The sequence below is a fragment of the Malurus melanocephalus genome, unplaced genomic scaffold (genome assembly GCF_030028575.1).
Source record: "Malurus melanocephalus ecotype Western Australia unplaced genomic scaffold, MMel_1.1 scaffold_84, whole genome shotgun sequence".
Taxonomy (NCBI): Eukaryota; Metazoa; Chordata; class Aves; order Passeriformes; family Maluridae; genus Malurus; species Malurus melanocephalus.
The window spans coordinates 311306-327606 of NW_026623316.1; the positions used below are offsets into that span (position 1 = coordinate 311306).

General features: G+C 41.3%; 1 protein-coding gene across 2 annotated transcripts; it reads right to left on the reverse strand.

Annotated features, from left to right (window-relative positions):
- Positions 1–1917: 1917 nt before the first annotated feature.
- LOX (lysyl oxidase) lies at positions 1918–15715 on the reverse strand. Of its 2 annotated transcripts, XM_057367743.1 has the most exons (7): positions 14807–15610; positions 14263–14371; positions 12814–12951; positions 10498–10654; positions 8024–8119; positions 7745–7860; positions 1918–6294 (listed from the first exon to the last, which is right to left on the reverse strand). In XM_057367743.1, exons 1-7 carry the CDS (start codon positions 15543–15545, stop codon positions 6288–6290), a joined length of 1362 nt encoding a protein of 453 aa, XP_057223726.1. In that variant the 5' UTR covers positions 15546–15610; the 3' UTR covers positions 1918–6287. The 2 variants fall into 2 exon arrangements, with proteins under 2 accessions (XP_057223726.1, XP_057223728.1); XM_057367745.1 differs by lacking the exon at positions 1918–6294 and having other exon boundaries at positions 7741–7860; positions 14807–15715.
- Positions 15716–16301: the final 586 nt, after the last annotated feature.

Consider the following 16301-nt stretch of genomic DNA (forward strand, 5'->3'; position numbering starts at 1 on the left):
GGCCACTTCTGTCTCCCTTTCCTGCACGGAGTGAGGGGACAATACCTGCCCATTGTCCCATCCTGTGTTAAGGTGGTCCATTCTGTATTAATATCTAGGTWTGTTTTGCCCCACTTGGTTAGACTTTATTTTCTATATTCTGAATAAATGCCACTCTATGTAGTACTGTCTTGAATGGTGTTGCCTCCCAGAAGATTGAGAAATTCGAACAACCTTCCATTTCCAAGTGAGTTTTGTTGCTGTTATTTTCATTGTACCATATGGAATAGTATTTAAGGCCAAAAACTTCAAAATAAAGCACAGAAACATGTTTACTGTGRTTTTGTAGGATTATATTTCACAGAAAAAAGCCATGCATTTACCGACTTCATACAAACTTCAAGATTTCCAGATGCAAATGTTAATCCTAATACTTTAAAATAAAATAAGTAAATAAATCCTAGGTGAATGCCATACACCTTGCTTGGTATGAATGCCATACCAAGCAAGGGTTTGTTATGTGACTTCTCTGGTTCCAATACAAGGCAAAAGAAATTTCTTTTGGTAGATGTCATCAGCTATAATAGTTTTTCATGGACAGCTTACCTTTCTTTTAGCAGATGAATACCTATTTTAAAGATCAAAAACATAAAGACTGCAAATAGTTTGGAAAGAACCCAAGACTGTGRGGAGCCAATGTTCTAAAGTGCTTTTTTGCATGTGCTTGAAAGATCTAGGAACATTGGTTTATCTTGGCATTTGAGCARGTTTCTTACTGCATTATTCGAACTGTAATTTGTGGCCACAGAATTCTCCCTGAAGGAAGCCTGACTTATCAAAACTTTTTTATTTTCTTCAAAAGCACTTCTGAGCTCCTACTTTAAAGAAAAGAAGAGATGGCATCCACTGAACATGAATGAGAAGAGATTAGGATATTGGCATTTACTTTATATTTTCGTGGGTTACTACTACTTTCTGGTGGCACTTAGTGACTCACCTGGATCACAGCCTTAATACACTATACAAACGAGTAGTGATGGTGGAGACTTGATAATATCTTTTACGTGTAACTGGGCAATTTATTTGTGAACTGATAAACTCAGTGAACTTGCCTGGATGTTATTTTAATTCATATCTGTAGTACTGTTTGGACAGAGACTTCTCACAAAGTACTACCGACTTATTTTTACAGTGACATGGAAAGTTATTTCATCCTGTGATGATTAGATTTTGAAAATGTTGAGAACCATACTTTCCAGTTCAGTACCATACCAGAGAAGCAGTGTCTTTAGCCAGGTACATACTGTCAGATACTTCTAGGCTGCTTCAGGTGCACARTTTTTTCACTTCAGACTTACCAATGAAACAATCTTAGATTTTTCAGTGTCTTTTAGTCAGTCATTACTAGTTTGAATGTGATTTTTTWAAAAAATGACAAACAGGCATATTATTGGTGGGACAAATTTGAAGACTTCCAAAGAGGCATAAATATTTAATCAGTTTTTATGGAATGATTAGATCAAGAAAAAACAGGGCTTGAATGAAAATTCAGTTATAGCAATACTTTATTAGTGTTGAGCTGCTTTGTGAATGTAGATGGTGATAGATCATTTTGTCATACTAGACATGTGATCTGATACGGTAATGAGATAGTAGAATGGGAGTAGAAGGTACTTGGGAATTATGAGATGCTTTATTTTCCAAAGATTTGAATATACTTTCTGCAATTATCATAAGCAATTTTTACTGCATTTTTGTATTTGCACAGATTCTGATCCACACCAAGTTCTGTGCTATGGGAATAGCACTTGGAGAAATTCTCAGTTTGAAACTTTTTAATAAGTAGTAGGATAGGAAATATTTTGTTAAATAGAGAAACATTACACAAAGTGGGTTATAACTGAAATAATTCTACTTTTATTTTATGAATTTTAAAAGATATTACATTGGTTTTGTCTCCATTTGCTCAAACTAAGAGTGCCATTAGTTGATAATTAAGTGTTTGACAACTTATTAAACAAATCACCAGACTTTTTAACCATGCTCTTCCATATTAGTCCCTCAGTGAAGGGACAAGAGATGTTTCACAACTCAAGACTGTTTCATCAGTTGAGTRTACAGATTGAAGAGGGAGTAGAACACTGGCTTGTACTCAGAGAATGTAAATAACAGGATAAATTGTGTTTGGAGTAACTGCATACTTAATTTGTTAGTCAATTTATAGAGTACATAGACTTTCTGCCATGTACCGCTCAAATGTTTTTCCTGTCAAGCACAGCTTTTGGAGCCGAAATTCCAAAAGTGCTTTTTAAATTCCTGTTTTACTGGGATAGATATGGTAGGGAAATCACGCGCCCTGGGAAACCATATGCCTTGTCTTGTTAAGCCTTTACATGTTAATCCTTTGTGTAAAATGAGGGGTAATTTATCATGCCTTGAGGTTTTTTCTTTCTTGCTCTTACTGTCTTGTGAGATTTTTTTCTGAGACCATGTCAGCGTGACAGAATCTTCCTCATTTTCATATAGACCTAACAGCCTTAACTAAAGCCTTCTCAGTGAGAGATGGGTCTGGCCTGTGCAGTAAGTGTAATACTTCAACAAGTAGAACGCTTGAAACATTTTATTCAAGTCATTTTCACATAAACTTGCAACCATAATACGGGCATGTAACAAGAATATGAAAGTGCAATGAAGAATACAAAGCTAGTGCCTGAATATTATAAATTAGAGCTCTTCAGAGAAAGATGCAAAGTTACTGAAATTAAGACTTTTTGAAGAAAAGTGAAGGAAATAATGAAAAATCTTCAAGAAAGTTGCAAAAATAAGTGGCATTTCACTGTATCTGTAGCATTTAGTTGCATAATAAAAACCTCCCAATTACATACTCTTTGGTTTTAATTCAAGTTAAAATCTTACAGCACCTTTTAGGATTTGGAGAAAATGAAAATGCCTTTTTGGCATAAATGTGAGACACAGGATAAACCACCTTTCAATGTCTCATTTATGAAAACCACCCTGCTGGTTTTGAATGAGCACACTGCAAACAATGCATGAATGACAATAGGAAAATACATTTGATATGTGCACTCATTCTGGAGCAGAGAAAAATGAGTAGACTTTTACTAACACAGAAACATCATCTACACAATATTTTGGTTCCATTGGTGACCAGTCTGTCATTTTTGTTACGCTTTTGCCTAGAAATATGCAAATATCAATTGTATTTCAGGATTAAAAAAAATACGTAACAAACCCTCTAATGAGCCTGACATACAATATGTTCCTTATGTGCAATTCTTACTTAAAAGATTTGAAATGTGGGAGCTAATTGTTACACCCACATTTTTGCCATCTGGCTTTTCAGAAATATGAGACTGCAAGACAGCAAATTCAAAGTAGAAATACCACAAAATTTAAATCTGAGATCAATGTCAATGTGCCTTTTAAAGATAATGGGAATAAGCCCAGTGTCTGATAAAATGGAATCCAAATATAATTTGCTGTAAAAATAAAAGTTTTTACCAAAACGGTTTCAAAGAATGTTTTTGAACAAAAATGCACATAATCCCAAAAATATATTCCGCAAAAATATATATGCAAAAAGTAAGGTGTCGAATCTGCAGAGCCAAGATACTGAAAATTATGGTTGGCGCTCCCCTATTTAGAACTACTTCTACACATGCTATATAATAAACTCTTCTACTGCATTTTGATTTACTATAGTTAGACAGGGTTAAAGTCACATTCCTTCATTTTTTTTTAATCCTAAAATCCCTTATTTTTCTGAATAGACTGTTCATGTCTTAGGCAATTTTTGTGCTATTTTACATCAATGTCATGTTGCTTAACACACATTTCAAAACAAATACAATATTTTKCTACGGAAAAAAAAAGCTACATTTTTGTAGCTCCAATATCCCCAATATTCAAAGTTACAGCGTTCAACACCTTTCCAAACGAGGCCATTCCCACTTGTTCCACCTACACAGATGCTCAAGGCCCTCTGGCTCCTTGCTGACTTCTGCAAGTAGTTTGGGCACAGACGTGTGAGCAGGCGAGTGTCATGAGCGAGGGGTACCCCCTTGCTGCTGCTGCTCTGTGTCCAGTTAGTGCTCTCCTATCCCACATTCAGCATCAGGCACAATGAGGTACGAGCACACCACCTCTTCCCAGGAAGCAGCCCGTGCCCACAGCCTAGCTTCCATTCAGTAGCTTTTGTGTCCATTGCCCAAGCTGCTCTCAGGACTTTGACCCCAATTTTGACTTCAGTCTACAGAAAGGTGAATGCGCTTGCATCCTTTAACGCCTCTTAAACTTAAAAACTCTTTGGGCTGAGATTTCAGAAGCCTAGACTTCAAACAGGCCCTCACTTTTGCAGATATATGTAGCAAATGGCTTTCTAGTAAATCTAGTTTCCAAATTTTGCTTCTGTTCATTGCCCATACTGGTTACTGATTGCTAAAATGGATCTCGCAGCAAACAGAAAGGGACCTGCAGGTATAAATTATATTATTCTGCACCCTCTCCCACTGGTGGGTAGTAATCACCAGGTTGCTGGTTCTCAGGTTCTTTTTAAGTTCTAGTTGYGCAAATTTGTAACCAAGTTATTATTAAGGTGGAAATAAACTAAAAATAAACATACTAAAGAACACTTGATCCTTGAAGGATRTGGTAATCCAGCAAACTTCCAAATTAAATACATAGGGTTCTAATTCATAAAATATTTCCAAATATTGCCTRAAGTATTCTCAACAGTGATAATAAAACCTCTCCATACTCCTCAGATTTTTCATGTTTAACTATATTGAGTAGCACATTTTAATTTTTTTTAATATATTGAGCTTCCCACATTTCATTAGGTGTTTTGAACTGCTGATGAAATTTAATGAATACCAATCAATATTTCTAGGTCGCATTGTTCCGAACGTAGATTCTTCATCTTACATGATCAGAAATCTTAAAAAAAAAATGCCAGATCCCCTTGTGATATGTCATTTCACAGTTTAAAACAAAAATCACAGCTACTGTATCTTACAGCAGGGTGCACTGCAAAAGCAAAATATTTGGGGATGGGAGGAGTAGTATACCCAGCACCATTTAAGCAGTTCAGCAAAAACATTAATTTGGGATGGAAGTTTTTCCCCTTAACAATGATGCATTTCGTTCCTGAACAGCCTAAAGCWTGATGTTAAATTCACTCTTTGTTAAATTTTGCTCTTCCTCTCTATATTGTATATTTTCAACTTTGTTATATTGAATACTGAGATATAAATTTTAAAGTCAACTACAGTACTTAAGGGGGAAGCAGGTAGTAGGTTTTCTTCACACTAAAAAGATTTTTTAAGAGATTCTGACCTACTTCTCTTTGTGGTGCCACCTGAGTTAATTGCCTGTACTATTTTGTTTATTTTGATCCAACCTGTTTAAGATGGATGTTTTTCACAGATGACTACATCAGGGACTCTTCCTCAACTCTGAGAGCCCATTTCTTGACAGGAATTTTTTATCCACATTAAGTTTGCAGAAGTCTTTTAAAACCCCACCTTGAAAAATTTCTTGAACATATAAAGGCGGGTAAGTGTTTTAATTAATTTTCTCAGATGAAAGTTGTATTTCAAAACCCCATCTGGTTTTTTTGCTTAAGAAAATGGAAAAACTTCTAATGTATTAAAAGTGTAAACATAACTTTTCTTGCAGGGGTATAACTGATATATATAATATATACGTATTTCTCTGCTATATGTTAATATTCCTTGAAAACTGAACATACTTCTCTCTTTCATATTAATTTGTCCTAGCAAGAATTTTTAATGGTACTGTATCATTACTCTTAATCWGTTTTTCATTATGGTATTTTCTGAGATAGCTGACATTAGTACTTTCTCTTGCATTTTATTTTAATTCATTTTGCATACAATTTTTTCTACCTTTTTAAATATATTCAACTCATTCACCACTAATATTCCCACTGCAMTCTATTATCATGTAAACTCCAAATCTGAAGGAGCTAAGAAATGGTCCCATGTTTTTATGAATGAGTTAGATTTTCAGAATTTAAAGTATCTCTGCATGAACCACCAGTTTTACATATTTCAATAGCAGTACAAGTAATGCCAATTTAAGTTCTTAAAATCCAGTTAAGTTTTGAYTGAGAAGCAGCTGAAGTGCTTCAAAGTCACAAGGTATGTGGGTGTATCTGTGTATGTTCTGTAGTTTTGTTTCTATAGTGTTTGCATCCTAGTGAAGTTGTATAATGATATTTCAGTTCACAAYATTTGGCACCATCTCATCCACTTCTTGCATCTTTCTCAGTATCTGTTGAAAGAAGAGAAATAATTTTATGCAGATGAGCTAGCATGCACAGAAAGAACATCTGCTGAATACCCCCTTATCAGCTGGAATGCACAGGTCAGTGAACAATTGCAGACAATTTTTTTCCTAGCCCTGCATGAATATGTGTACATGAAACAGAGAGATAGAAAATATGATGTGAATGTATATGTATATATAGGGTGTTAACCTGGAGAGGAGGAGGCTGGGGRGCCATCCCATCGCTCTCTACAACACTGAGAGGAGGCTGTGGTGAGGTGGGGGTCGATCTCTTCTCCCACATAATCAGTGAGACAGAATGAGAGGAAATGGCCTCAAGTTGCACCAGGGGTGGTTTAGGTGGGACATCAGGRGAATCTTTTTCATGTAATGGATCATAAAGCATTACAGCAGAATATCCAGGGAAGTGATGGGGTCACCATCCCTGGMAGTGTTCAAAAGCTGTGTGAATATGGCACTTGGGAACAGGATTTAATGGTGAGCATGATGGTGATCCAAGAGTGTCTGGACCTTGTGATCTAAAGATCTTTTCCAAACTTAACTATTCTTTAATTCTATGTACTGAGTAAAAATTCCAGAGGTAAGATGGGGAGACTAGAAATTAAAAGAATGAAACATAAGTTTGCCTCATTTATTGATTTCCTGATACAAAGTGAGGAATGAGTACTTTAAAGGCTAATTAAGCAAGTCACATAATTCAGTTTATTTGTTTCACTCACACTGTTACAGAAGACTGCACTGGTCATCTATTTTATTTTTCATTCACTGGTCTGGAATTTATTTCATATGAAGCTCATACAATGTTAATACACTCCTAATGCAATCCAAATGCAGTCTCTTGAAAAATATTGTATAAGCAACACAGTTTTCTGAGAACTGCTTTGTCTTCTGCTCTGTGTTACAGAAGACTGTTTTCTGTGCTTGTGTTTCACAGATACTAAGGTACAGTAGATCTACTGTGAGGACATTTATTAAATGAATGAATGTACCTTTTGGGGGGAAAAATGTAAAAGAGGCATTGTTTGGCCTTGTTTAAACTCTTGAAGAGCTAAACTGTAAGTGGAGTGTGTGTGAAAGAACTGCTTCAGGGAGGGCAGCTGCTGTGTAAGGAACAGCAGAAGCTGCAAAATAACACACATGTGTGGGATTTTGCAGAATGTCTTAAGAGCACTGTGGCTGCTCGGTTCTGTGTAGATAGTATTAAAGGGTGCTGAAGTATCCTAGAAAGGTTCTAGTGCAAATGCAAAGAAGTATGAACCAAAGTTCATTATCTAGCAGACCACAGAGAAGCAGCAGTTTTGAAAGTGTTACACATTCCAGTGCCACAATTCTCTGAGAAAAATTCCCACAAATTCTAAAATTCCCAAAACCCGTGGAACTAAATACTCGTAGTGGGGTCACGGTGACAAAAAAAAAACCCCAGGGAGGTACTTACGGTGAAATTGTACAGCCAGAGGCATAGGCGTGGTGGCCCGTGTAGCGGATGTCGCAGCGAACAATGTTGTTGGAGTAATCGGATTCAGGCACCAGGTAGCTGGGGTTTACACTCACCTGGAGGGCAGAAAGCACAGTGCTGTCTACTTCCAGGTTTCAGAGGTAACTTACATGCAAAAGGATGTATTTAAACTATTTGGTTCTTTAGAAAGCAAAAAAAAAGCAAAAAACCAACACCCAAAGAAAACCCTCCAAACCTCCCCATTCCCAATACACTTACCTTCAGAATGTAATTTCCAGGCTGTACATCAGTAATATCAATCCACTGGCAATCTATGTCAGCGTTGTAAGTGTCATAGCACCCAGGGCTCAGACCCTTAAGAATGAAGTTAAGATGGATGCAAAARAAGTTAATCTTTAGAAACAGTAACATTCTAGACATTAGGGACACTCAGACTAAAGTTCACTTAACCATCACAGTTCACTTAGAATATTAACTGAAGAAAAGAGTTTTATTTTTAGTTGGCATTTTATTTGTGTGTCTAAACTAGAACACCTAAGTACCACTTTTATAGACTGCACTCTATTACTGGATAAGAATCACCTATAATATTAACAGTTGTTMATTTCTGAGATATCTGTATATTTTTATAATCACTTGTTACAGATCTCCTTCTGTGTGAAAGCTGTTGATGGTATTATTTCCTTTTTTTTTTAAATAAGATCAGAACAAAACAAAGATTGACCAAAAACTGGAGGTAAGTATCTGTAAGTGTTGAGTGAGTGAATAACTTCTGAGATCCTTGAGTACACACAGGCTTGATCACCAYGTTGGAACATCTCTCTACCTTAGGAATGATGCAACCTTTTGCTATGGGTGGACCCTGCCCAGGTGCCATCTTTGCATAGTAGAGTCAAGGATTGTTTTCACACTGAGCTTTGCATGGAAATGGTGTCTCTTCAGGCAAATAGTGACACAAGAATCTGAGGCAAGTGAAAATGTAGCCTTTATTCTAGATGCATCTTTCTGAAAAGTTCTTTGTTGTTAGGAACACCAGCAAGAACCCCCAGACATGAATGTATCATGGTTCAAATCTGGTGTCATTAACTGTGGCCAATACAGATTGCTCCTGGCAGAGCTGATCTGTTCTGGCAACACACAGAGTGCAAAAACCCGAAGTCCTGCTGGAATTCCCTCTTGACCCAGCCGGTGATCAGCTCAGACTCTCGCATGTATGTGCCAAGTCTGAGGCCGGAGGAAAGTTTTACAGTYCAATTACAAACCCCTGAAATATGGGCTTCCAGTGGAAATGCTGACACAGCCAGGATTCTAGTGACACAAATACTCCAGCTGCAAAATATGTATCTTTCTTTGTTAGATGTCATAGTCTACAGAAGGAGAAAAGATATTTATAAAACCWCTTCAAAGCCCTTATGTATTGCAGATCATTCATTATAGTTAAAATTCAAATGTGGGCACGTCAGCCGGTGAAACATAGCTGTCGTTTYTCTGTGATAGAATAACTACCTTCCAGACTAAAAGATGCAGAATAAGGGATACAAGATTATGTGTAAGAATGGCCACACTGAGTGAAACAACAGATCCAGCAAAGCTCAGCATCATGTCTCTGTAAGTGGTCAGTAGCAGATTCTTGATGAGAAACGTACATGAGCAATGGKATATGTAATGCCAGGAAAATTCCTTCCACCAGGCATTTAACTGCATTTAAGACATGGGGTACCATCAGATTTTTGTGTTTAATAATCTCTGTTACTTTGTCTAAATTTTTTTKGGGCCCATGGAGATAATTTTGATCTCTGCAACATCCAAGGGCAAGGAATTTAGTACTTCATTCATGTGTCCAAAGAGCAATCCTCTCTGTTTTAAAGCTGTTGCCTGATAGGTGTTAAGTTCTCACATTGTCAGGAATATCAACAGTAGTCAGTAAATATCAAAAATTTCTTCTTTCAATCCACAACCACTCAAGTTTTGGTATTATTTCTGGTTTTCGAAATGGAATAGCCCATGAAATCTCTTAGCCATACTACACTGCTGATCATCCTTGTTCTGCTGCGGTTGGCTGGTTTGGATTTTTTAAGCTTTCGTTTAGCAGTTCTGAGAGATGGTGATGCAATATTTAAGATAAGAGTCTTCCATGGATATCATCATGGTATGTTCCATTTTCCATGTTCCCCGAATAAGCCCTGACACCTGTGTTTGTAGGTRGCCCATCGCAGTGTCCACACAGCTGCCACTCTCTTTAACAGCCTCCTGCTACACAGGCACAGAACAACGCTCTGAGTTTGCTGTGTCAGTGCCAGCAGCTGCAGGTGTTRATGGAATGCTGCACCCTACAGCCTCTGCCTCCCAAGGGAGAAAATACCAGCTATGAACTCTCAAGGATGTCAGGGAGCAGTTTTGGGGAGTGAACACAGGGAACAGCTTCTTTATGGGCTGTCTTGAGTGCCCCTCAGCAAGCCTGACCAGCCCTACAGCCACAACTGAACTGTATTAAAACAATGTGTTTTAATACAGTTCAATTTCCAGTAGTCCCGCCCTAGTGAGACTTCAACAAGAAACGCGCCGTTATCAGTGAATTATCATTCTCCAGGTCAGTATCACGGTCTCTACAACAGGGATTTCCAGAAGCAAATAGGACGTCAGCTAATTGAGGACATTGAGTGATTGAAAAGTTATCAAAATATAAACTAAAGGAGGGAAAGACACTTGGTTGTCCCCAAACCAACTCCTACCTGTGTATGTGCTGTGCATGCATACCGCCTGTAATATCCATAGTCACAGGAAGTGTCTTCAAGGCAGAAACTTGCTTTGTGTCCTTCAGCAACTTTTCTATGTGAGCTTGCATCCAACAAGTCATAGTGGCTGAATTCATCCATGCTGTGATAATGTCTGTTAAAACATAGGTACGTTATTAGAGATGGATCAGATCTTATCAATAACATTTTAACATATTCCAAGTTGACCTACATCCTGTTAAATCTGGCAAAATTTTATTTATTGCCCAAAACATGTGGGTTACTATACTTTCCTGCTACTGACCACTCAATTCTTTTCATTACTYTAATTTTCAAGTACTACATGTAATCTTCTATAAATAAATAATAGGTTTTCATTTGTTATGGGAAAGATTCCATAGCAGCACTGTTTTTCCAAAATTTCCTGTTTCCACTTTTTCCCAATAACAATAGCAAGTATTAAGTAGTTCATATTTGAGTTCAACATTTTATAAGTGCCTTCAGCCAGAGTTTTGCTAGGAATGCTTACCTTACATACTATAAATTCCATGGAAGTTTGCTACTTGCTAGCAAAACCCTAACAATTTGGGTTCACATTTCCATGGCCCTCAGTTAATGTAACATATTCTTATCATTGGTGAAGACAAAATCTGCATAAAGAAATCAGCTTCTGTGTACTGGCAATGAAGATTTCATTCAGTGTCAACTGTTTTTGCAGTCTGCCCCTAATGCTGTCCCTAATTCAAAAGTGTAYATGCTTTTGATTTAGGCAAAGTGGTGCATTTTTCTTGCTCTCACACAAAATGAGTTCTAGCTCTTACTCTGGAGTTGCTAAACTAACAGAATTCTAATTAAACAGAATTCAAATGTATTGGTAAAACAAAGCAGCACAGGAACCTCGCAAGCAGGCACATCAAGAGCACTAAGACTGGCCCACAGATGATGATGACTAACATCGAGGTCTGATGCATAGCCAAAGTAATTGGCAGATAGAGTTCATTTCCAAATGAGTTTGTTTCACTGTTATGGAAATGATCACGAGAGATGCATTTTTTTGTAGGCAATAYATTTTCTGTCCAAGAACTGAATCAACATCAGAGACACTTTGCATCTGGACAGTGATAGCTGGGCTGTCGTGGCAGAGTCAGAAACTGTTTTTCTACAAATGGAAGATTTCAGCTGCTCTCTACCCAYTTCATCCATGTATCAACTTTGTGAGCATGAGGGTTGGGGGATTTTTGYGATTGGTGAAGGTTTTTTTCAGGGATGGGTGTTAAAGCATATGTGGAGGCTTTGTTGATAAGTTTGATTTAGTTTTAGCTTTTTGATCCTTGCAAGATTTATAAACTGAAAGTATGAGACTTTTTTGAAAGAATTTGTTCTAAGGATACTGATTTTTCATTCAATGCCTAAAGCCTCTGAACCTAGAGAAAAGTATGCCATTGGCCAGGAGGCCTTCACATCAAGCCCACATTGCTTACAGTTTTAAAAAAATAATAATATTATCATTTATGTATGTGTAAAAGAAGAGCTGTATTTTATGTAAGGCAGAACTAAGTACTCTGATTAATTAGTCCTGGTGTTTTACAACTGCTCCTGCTGAGAGGTAGCAGAATTGGAACAAATCTGCAAACCCTTGCATATGAGTTTTTTGAAAAGATACAAGTTTGCAGTGTTACCTGTTCCCAAAACATTTTCAGTGTTCTACTACATTTCCTTTGTGTTTCCAATAATGATACTATTTCTGGAGCAATGTTGCTATATCAAAATACCATCATATGATAAGAATATTGCTGATAATGGGATCAGTCAACTCAGTAGCTTTCCTTTTCCATATCGATCAGACCATTCCTTGTGAAGAACTAACTCATGAAATTCAGGTCAAGAGGTATGGGTCACTGTTTTAAATGATGTATTATTATTGGGAATATGCCAGTAAATGCACATTTTAGGGTTTCTATGTRTTTTAACATGGTTGGGACTTCTATTTGCTGATTACACTTAAATGTAAGTGGACTATATGTAAAATAAAAGGAGAAAGTGCTACTGTCAAATCTCATTTCAGATCTGTGTTTATATTTAAGAGTTTCACACATGGCTAAGCTTTGTATCCATCATGGTTTCATGTGTCTATATAAAGAGTTATTACCACTACAGAAAATTAATCAGACAGTAAAAGTCTGAAGTTTCCCCATAGCTTCTCTCTGCTTTGCTTTAGTTTTAAAAAATGTCCCCTTACACTTTCACTAAAAAATTGACAATTTTTTAGGGAAAAGCATAATTGGAAGAGATGATACTGAGCACTTCACTCACTGGTGACAGCTGTGCCACTCCCACGAGTAACGGGGTCTGCTGGGCAGAAAATCTGATGTGCCTTGATTTTTCACTCTTTGGGGGAATCTCAGGAGCACCCGGTTGTCATAGTCTCTGACATCTGCTCGATAGGCTGAACTGCAGTGATGCAAAACAATGAAAACAAAGAAAAAWATCTGTAAGTATATGCAAGAAATACTTTCAAAAATACTTTTTATTGTCTCAGAAGTAACTGATATCAGAGATCTTTGCAGGCCCCATCAGCCTCATGCACTGGAGATTCACACAGGAATTCCATATGGCGTGGAAATGCCTGGTATCAGACCAAGACCTGAGTAAGAGTCAGATCTGGTTTTAATTTTACGAACGGAAGTTTGACCACTGACTGACTCTGTCTATGAAAAAGACCACTGCTTAGCTGTAAAATTACTCTGGTACCAAAACCCCCAAATTTATGAGTTGCTGTTGATGAAAATAATTCCCTATGTATGTAAGTTCATACAACAGATGTTTGATGCTGTTGTTAAAAAAAATTAATATATATATGTATGAATCAGGCTGTGTTTTCCTATTCTATACAGGCATTATCTACAGTCTGTTAAATACTGGAATATGTTAATCAACTAATGGCCAGCAAGATCATTTCAATGAGTCTTCCCTGTGTAGGTGTCATAAYAAATACTGCTTCTTATTCCATGCTTTCTTTTTTCTGCAAGTGAAGAGCAAGCATGACCCTRGAAACAGTCTGCAAAAATTAATGATGCTGGTAAATAAATAAATCTGTTTTGCATGATAAGGTATCAAACAAGTTAAAATGGTTAAAAACAGCCATGTTGATTTCTTTCCAAACAAAACAGGAAAAATCCCTCTTTGCCAACTGGACAAGACCTAAATTCATAACAAAGCTGTTATTTCAACCCCTTAAGAGACTCTGAAACACTTTTCAGAGGAATTTTAGTTTTAAGAGACATTACAAGGCATAGGCTCAGAAACAATTAGCTTATTATAATCTTAATAGGAAATTGTACTGGTTAAGAATAGGGCTTTTGTTATTTGGGTTGTTGTTTTTGTTGTTTTTTGGGTTTTTTAATGAAATAGCATATGATCTTGTGGGAGCAGAGGAGGGAGATGAAAACCAACAGATTGAAGTGGTTTTCTAGGTGCCTCCATTTCACAAAATTCAGGAATGTTCAAGTGAGCCTGACAACAGAAATGTGTAATACAACTTTTCACAACATGTAGGTTCTTCAGGAGATCTGTGGTTTGTGTCTCTGATATGGCAGCATTGCTTTCTGATATGCACACTGCACCATCTGCCACAAACTTGGAAGAAGGTCACGGTGAGCTGTTTCCTGGAGCCCTCCAGCCTCGCCCTTCTCCACCCTTCACTGTGTTCGCAGGTGGACCCAGGAGCACAGTGAACGGGCAAAAGCTTGGGGCAATGCCTACCTTGCCAAGCAGTTCTCCTCKGCAGCACATCTCAAGTTATACATGGACATCCTCTGGACATATGTGGACGCCTGGATGTAATAGGGATCCGGGACTAAGTCAGGGAGACCTGCAGTTCATCAAACCAACCACATAACAGCAAGATCAACCCAGGACACGTTTGCAAATATTTGGCTACCATCCCAGTCGTTGGGAGCCGTCGTTTTGCTACGGACCCCCCCCTCTCCGTTAACCCCGAATTCGCATTTACTCAGGCTCTTCGGGCTTCTCCCAAAAACCCATCGCAAGCACCAAGCCCGGATCTCCCCGTGGGCTTATCGGCAGTTCACCCCTCTCCCAGACGCGGGGACCGAGCTGCCCGCCCCCCGAGAGCCGGGGGAGAGCCTTCCCGGTCAGGTTTTGCCCCGAGCCAGGGACACGCAGAGCCGGCGACGCCCGCAGCGCATCCCGCGGGGACCGGAGTGCGCGGAGCGAGCGGATCGTGCGGCGGGGCCKGGGGCGCCCGCAGGGGAGGGACGGGACGGGCGGAAAGGAGGGCTCTTACCGTACTGGAAGTAGCCGGTGCCGTAGCCGGGTCTGTACCTGCTGCCCTGGCGGGGCCTCTCGTAGGTGTCGTAGTAGTTGTAGTAGGGGTTATCGTCCGTGTACTTGTAGGGGTTGTAGGGGTCATCTCCTACCATGACATCCTCCCGGCCGGGCCTGAAGCTGCTCAGGGGCGGCAGGCTGCCGGTCCCGGTGCTGCTCCCGTTGCCGTCGGTGCCGGTGCCGCCGGAGGGGCTGGCCGGGGCGCTGGGTCGCTGCGCCCCCGAGGAGGCGCTCCGGGCGGCGGGGGTGGCTGCCGCTGGGCTCCGCTGAGCGGCGACGGCGCGACCCCCGGAGGAAGCCTGGTAGCCGGCCTGGAACCAGTGCCGAGCCCCGGAGCCCCCCCGGCTGCCGGCGGCGGTCTGGGGCTGCTGCGGCGGCGGCTGCGGTGGCTGCGCGGCGGCGGAGCGGGAGGCGGCTCTCCGCGGCAGCACCGTGCCGTTGTTCCGCAGCAGCACGATCGGGCTGCCCGCCGCCTCCGCCGCCTGCCTGCGCCGGGGGGGCTGGTACTGGGAGCCCAGGCTCAGCAGGCTGTACACCTGCCCGTTGTTCTCCCACTGGATCCGCTGCCTCCAGGCGGCGGGAGGCGGCGGGGGATCCCGGCGCGGCGGCTGCTGCTGGCAGCCGGCGGGCCAGAGGCAGCTCCAGTAGATGCAAGCGTGAAGCTGGGYGAGCAGAAGCCCCGGCGGCGCGAAACGCATCTTCTCCTCTTTCGTGGGCGCCGGCGGGTCGAGAGATACGGGCGAAACCGGGGAGGGGAGGAGGGGAGCGACCGGAGAGCGAGGGGCGCCTTTTCTGCTCGGGATGGAGCGGGGGGGCGGTGCGGGCGGCCGGGGACGCGGGCTGCGCCTCTGGAAGGGTCAGGCGGGCAGCGGGGTTTCAGGAGCTGCGGCACCCGGGAGGTGCCATCGGGCAGGTCGGGCCGTCGGAAAAGAAACCCGGCCCGGGGGAGGCGGCGAGAGCGGCTTTTCTTCTCCCCGGTATTTATAGGCGAGGGGATGCGAATGGGAGCCGGAGCAAACAATCAGCCTCTCATCGTCCTCCGGCCCGCGCTGGTGTCTGGAGCGAGGGAAGGAGGAGGAGGAGGAGAGACCAGGGACTTTAAACTTGCTGGCACGCTCGCAAAGTTACACAAGCCCCGCTGGCTGGGCTGGCTGCACCCCCGCCATTTGTTCACGTAATGCGGCTGGAAACGTGCGGCCCTGACAGTTCCCCCCACGGCCGCCCCCCGCCCGCCCTGCGCGGGGGCGGCTCGGGGGAACGGGAACGGGACGGCTTTGGGGGAATGGGGACGGGAAAGGGGCGGCTCGGGGGGAAAGGGGCGGCTCGGGAGGAACGGGAACGGGGCGGCTCGGGGGGAACGGGAACGGGGCGGCTCGGGCCGGCGCGGCGGCGGGGGCTCCCCATCCTCCCTCCCTTCCCTGCCTCCTTCCCTGCCTCCCCCCGCGCCCCGAGCC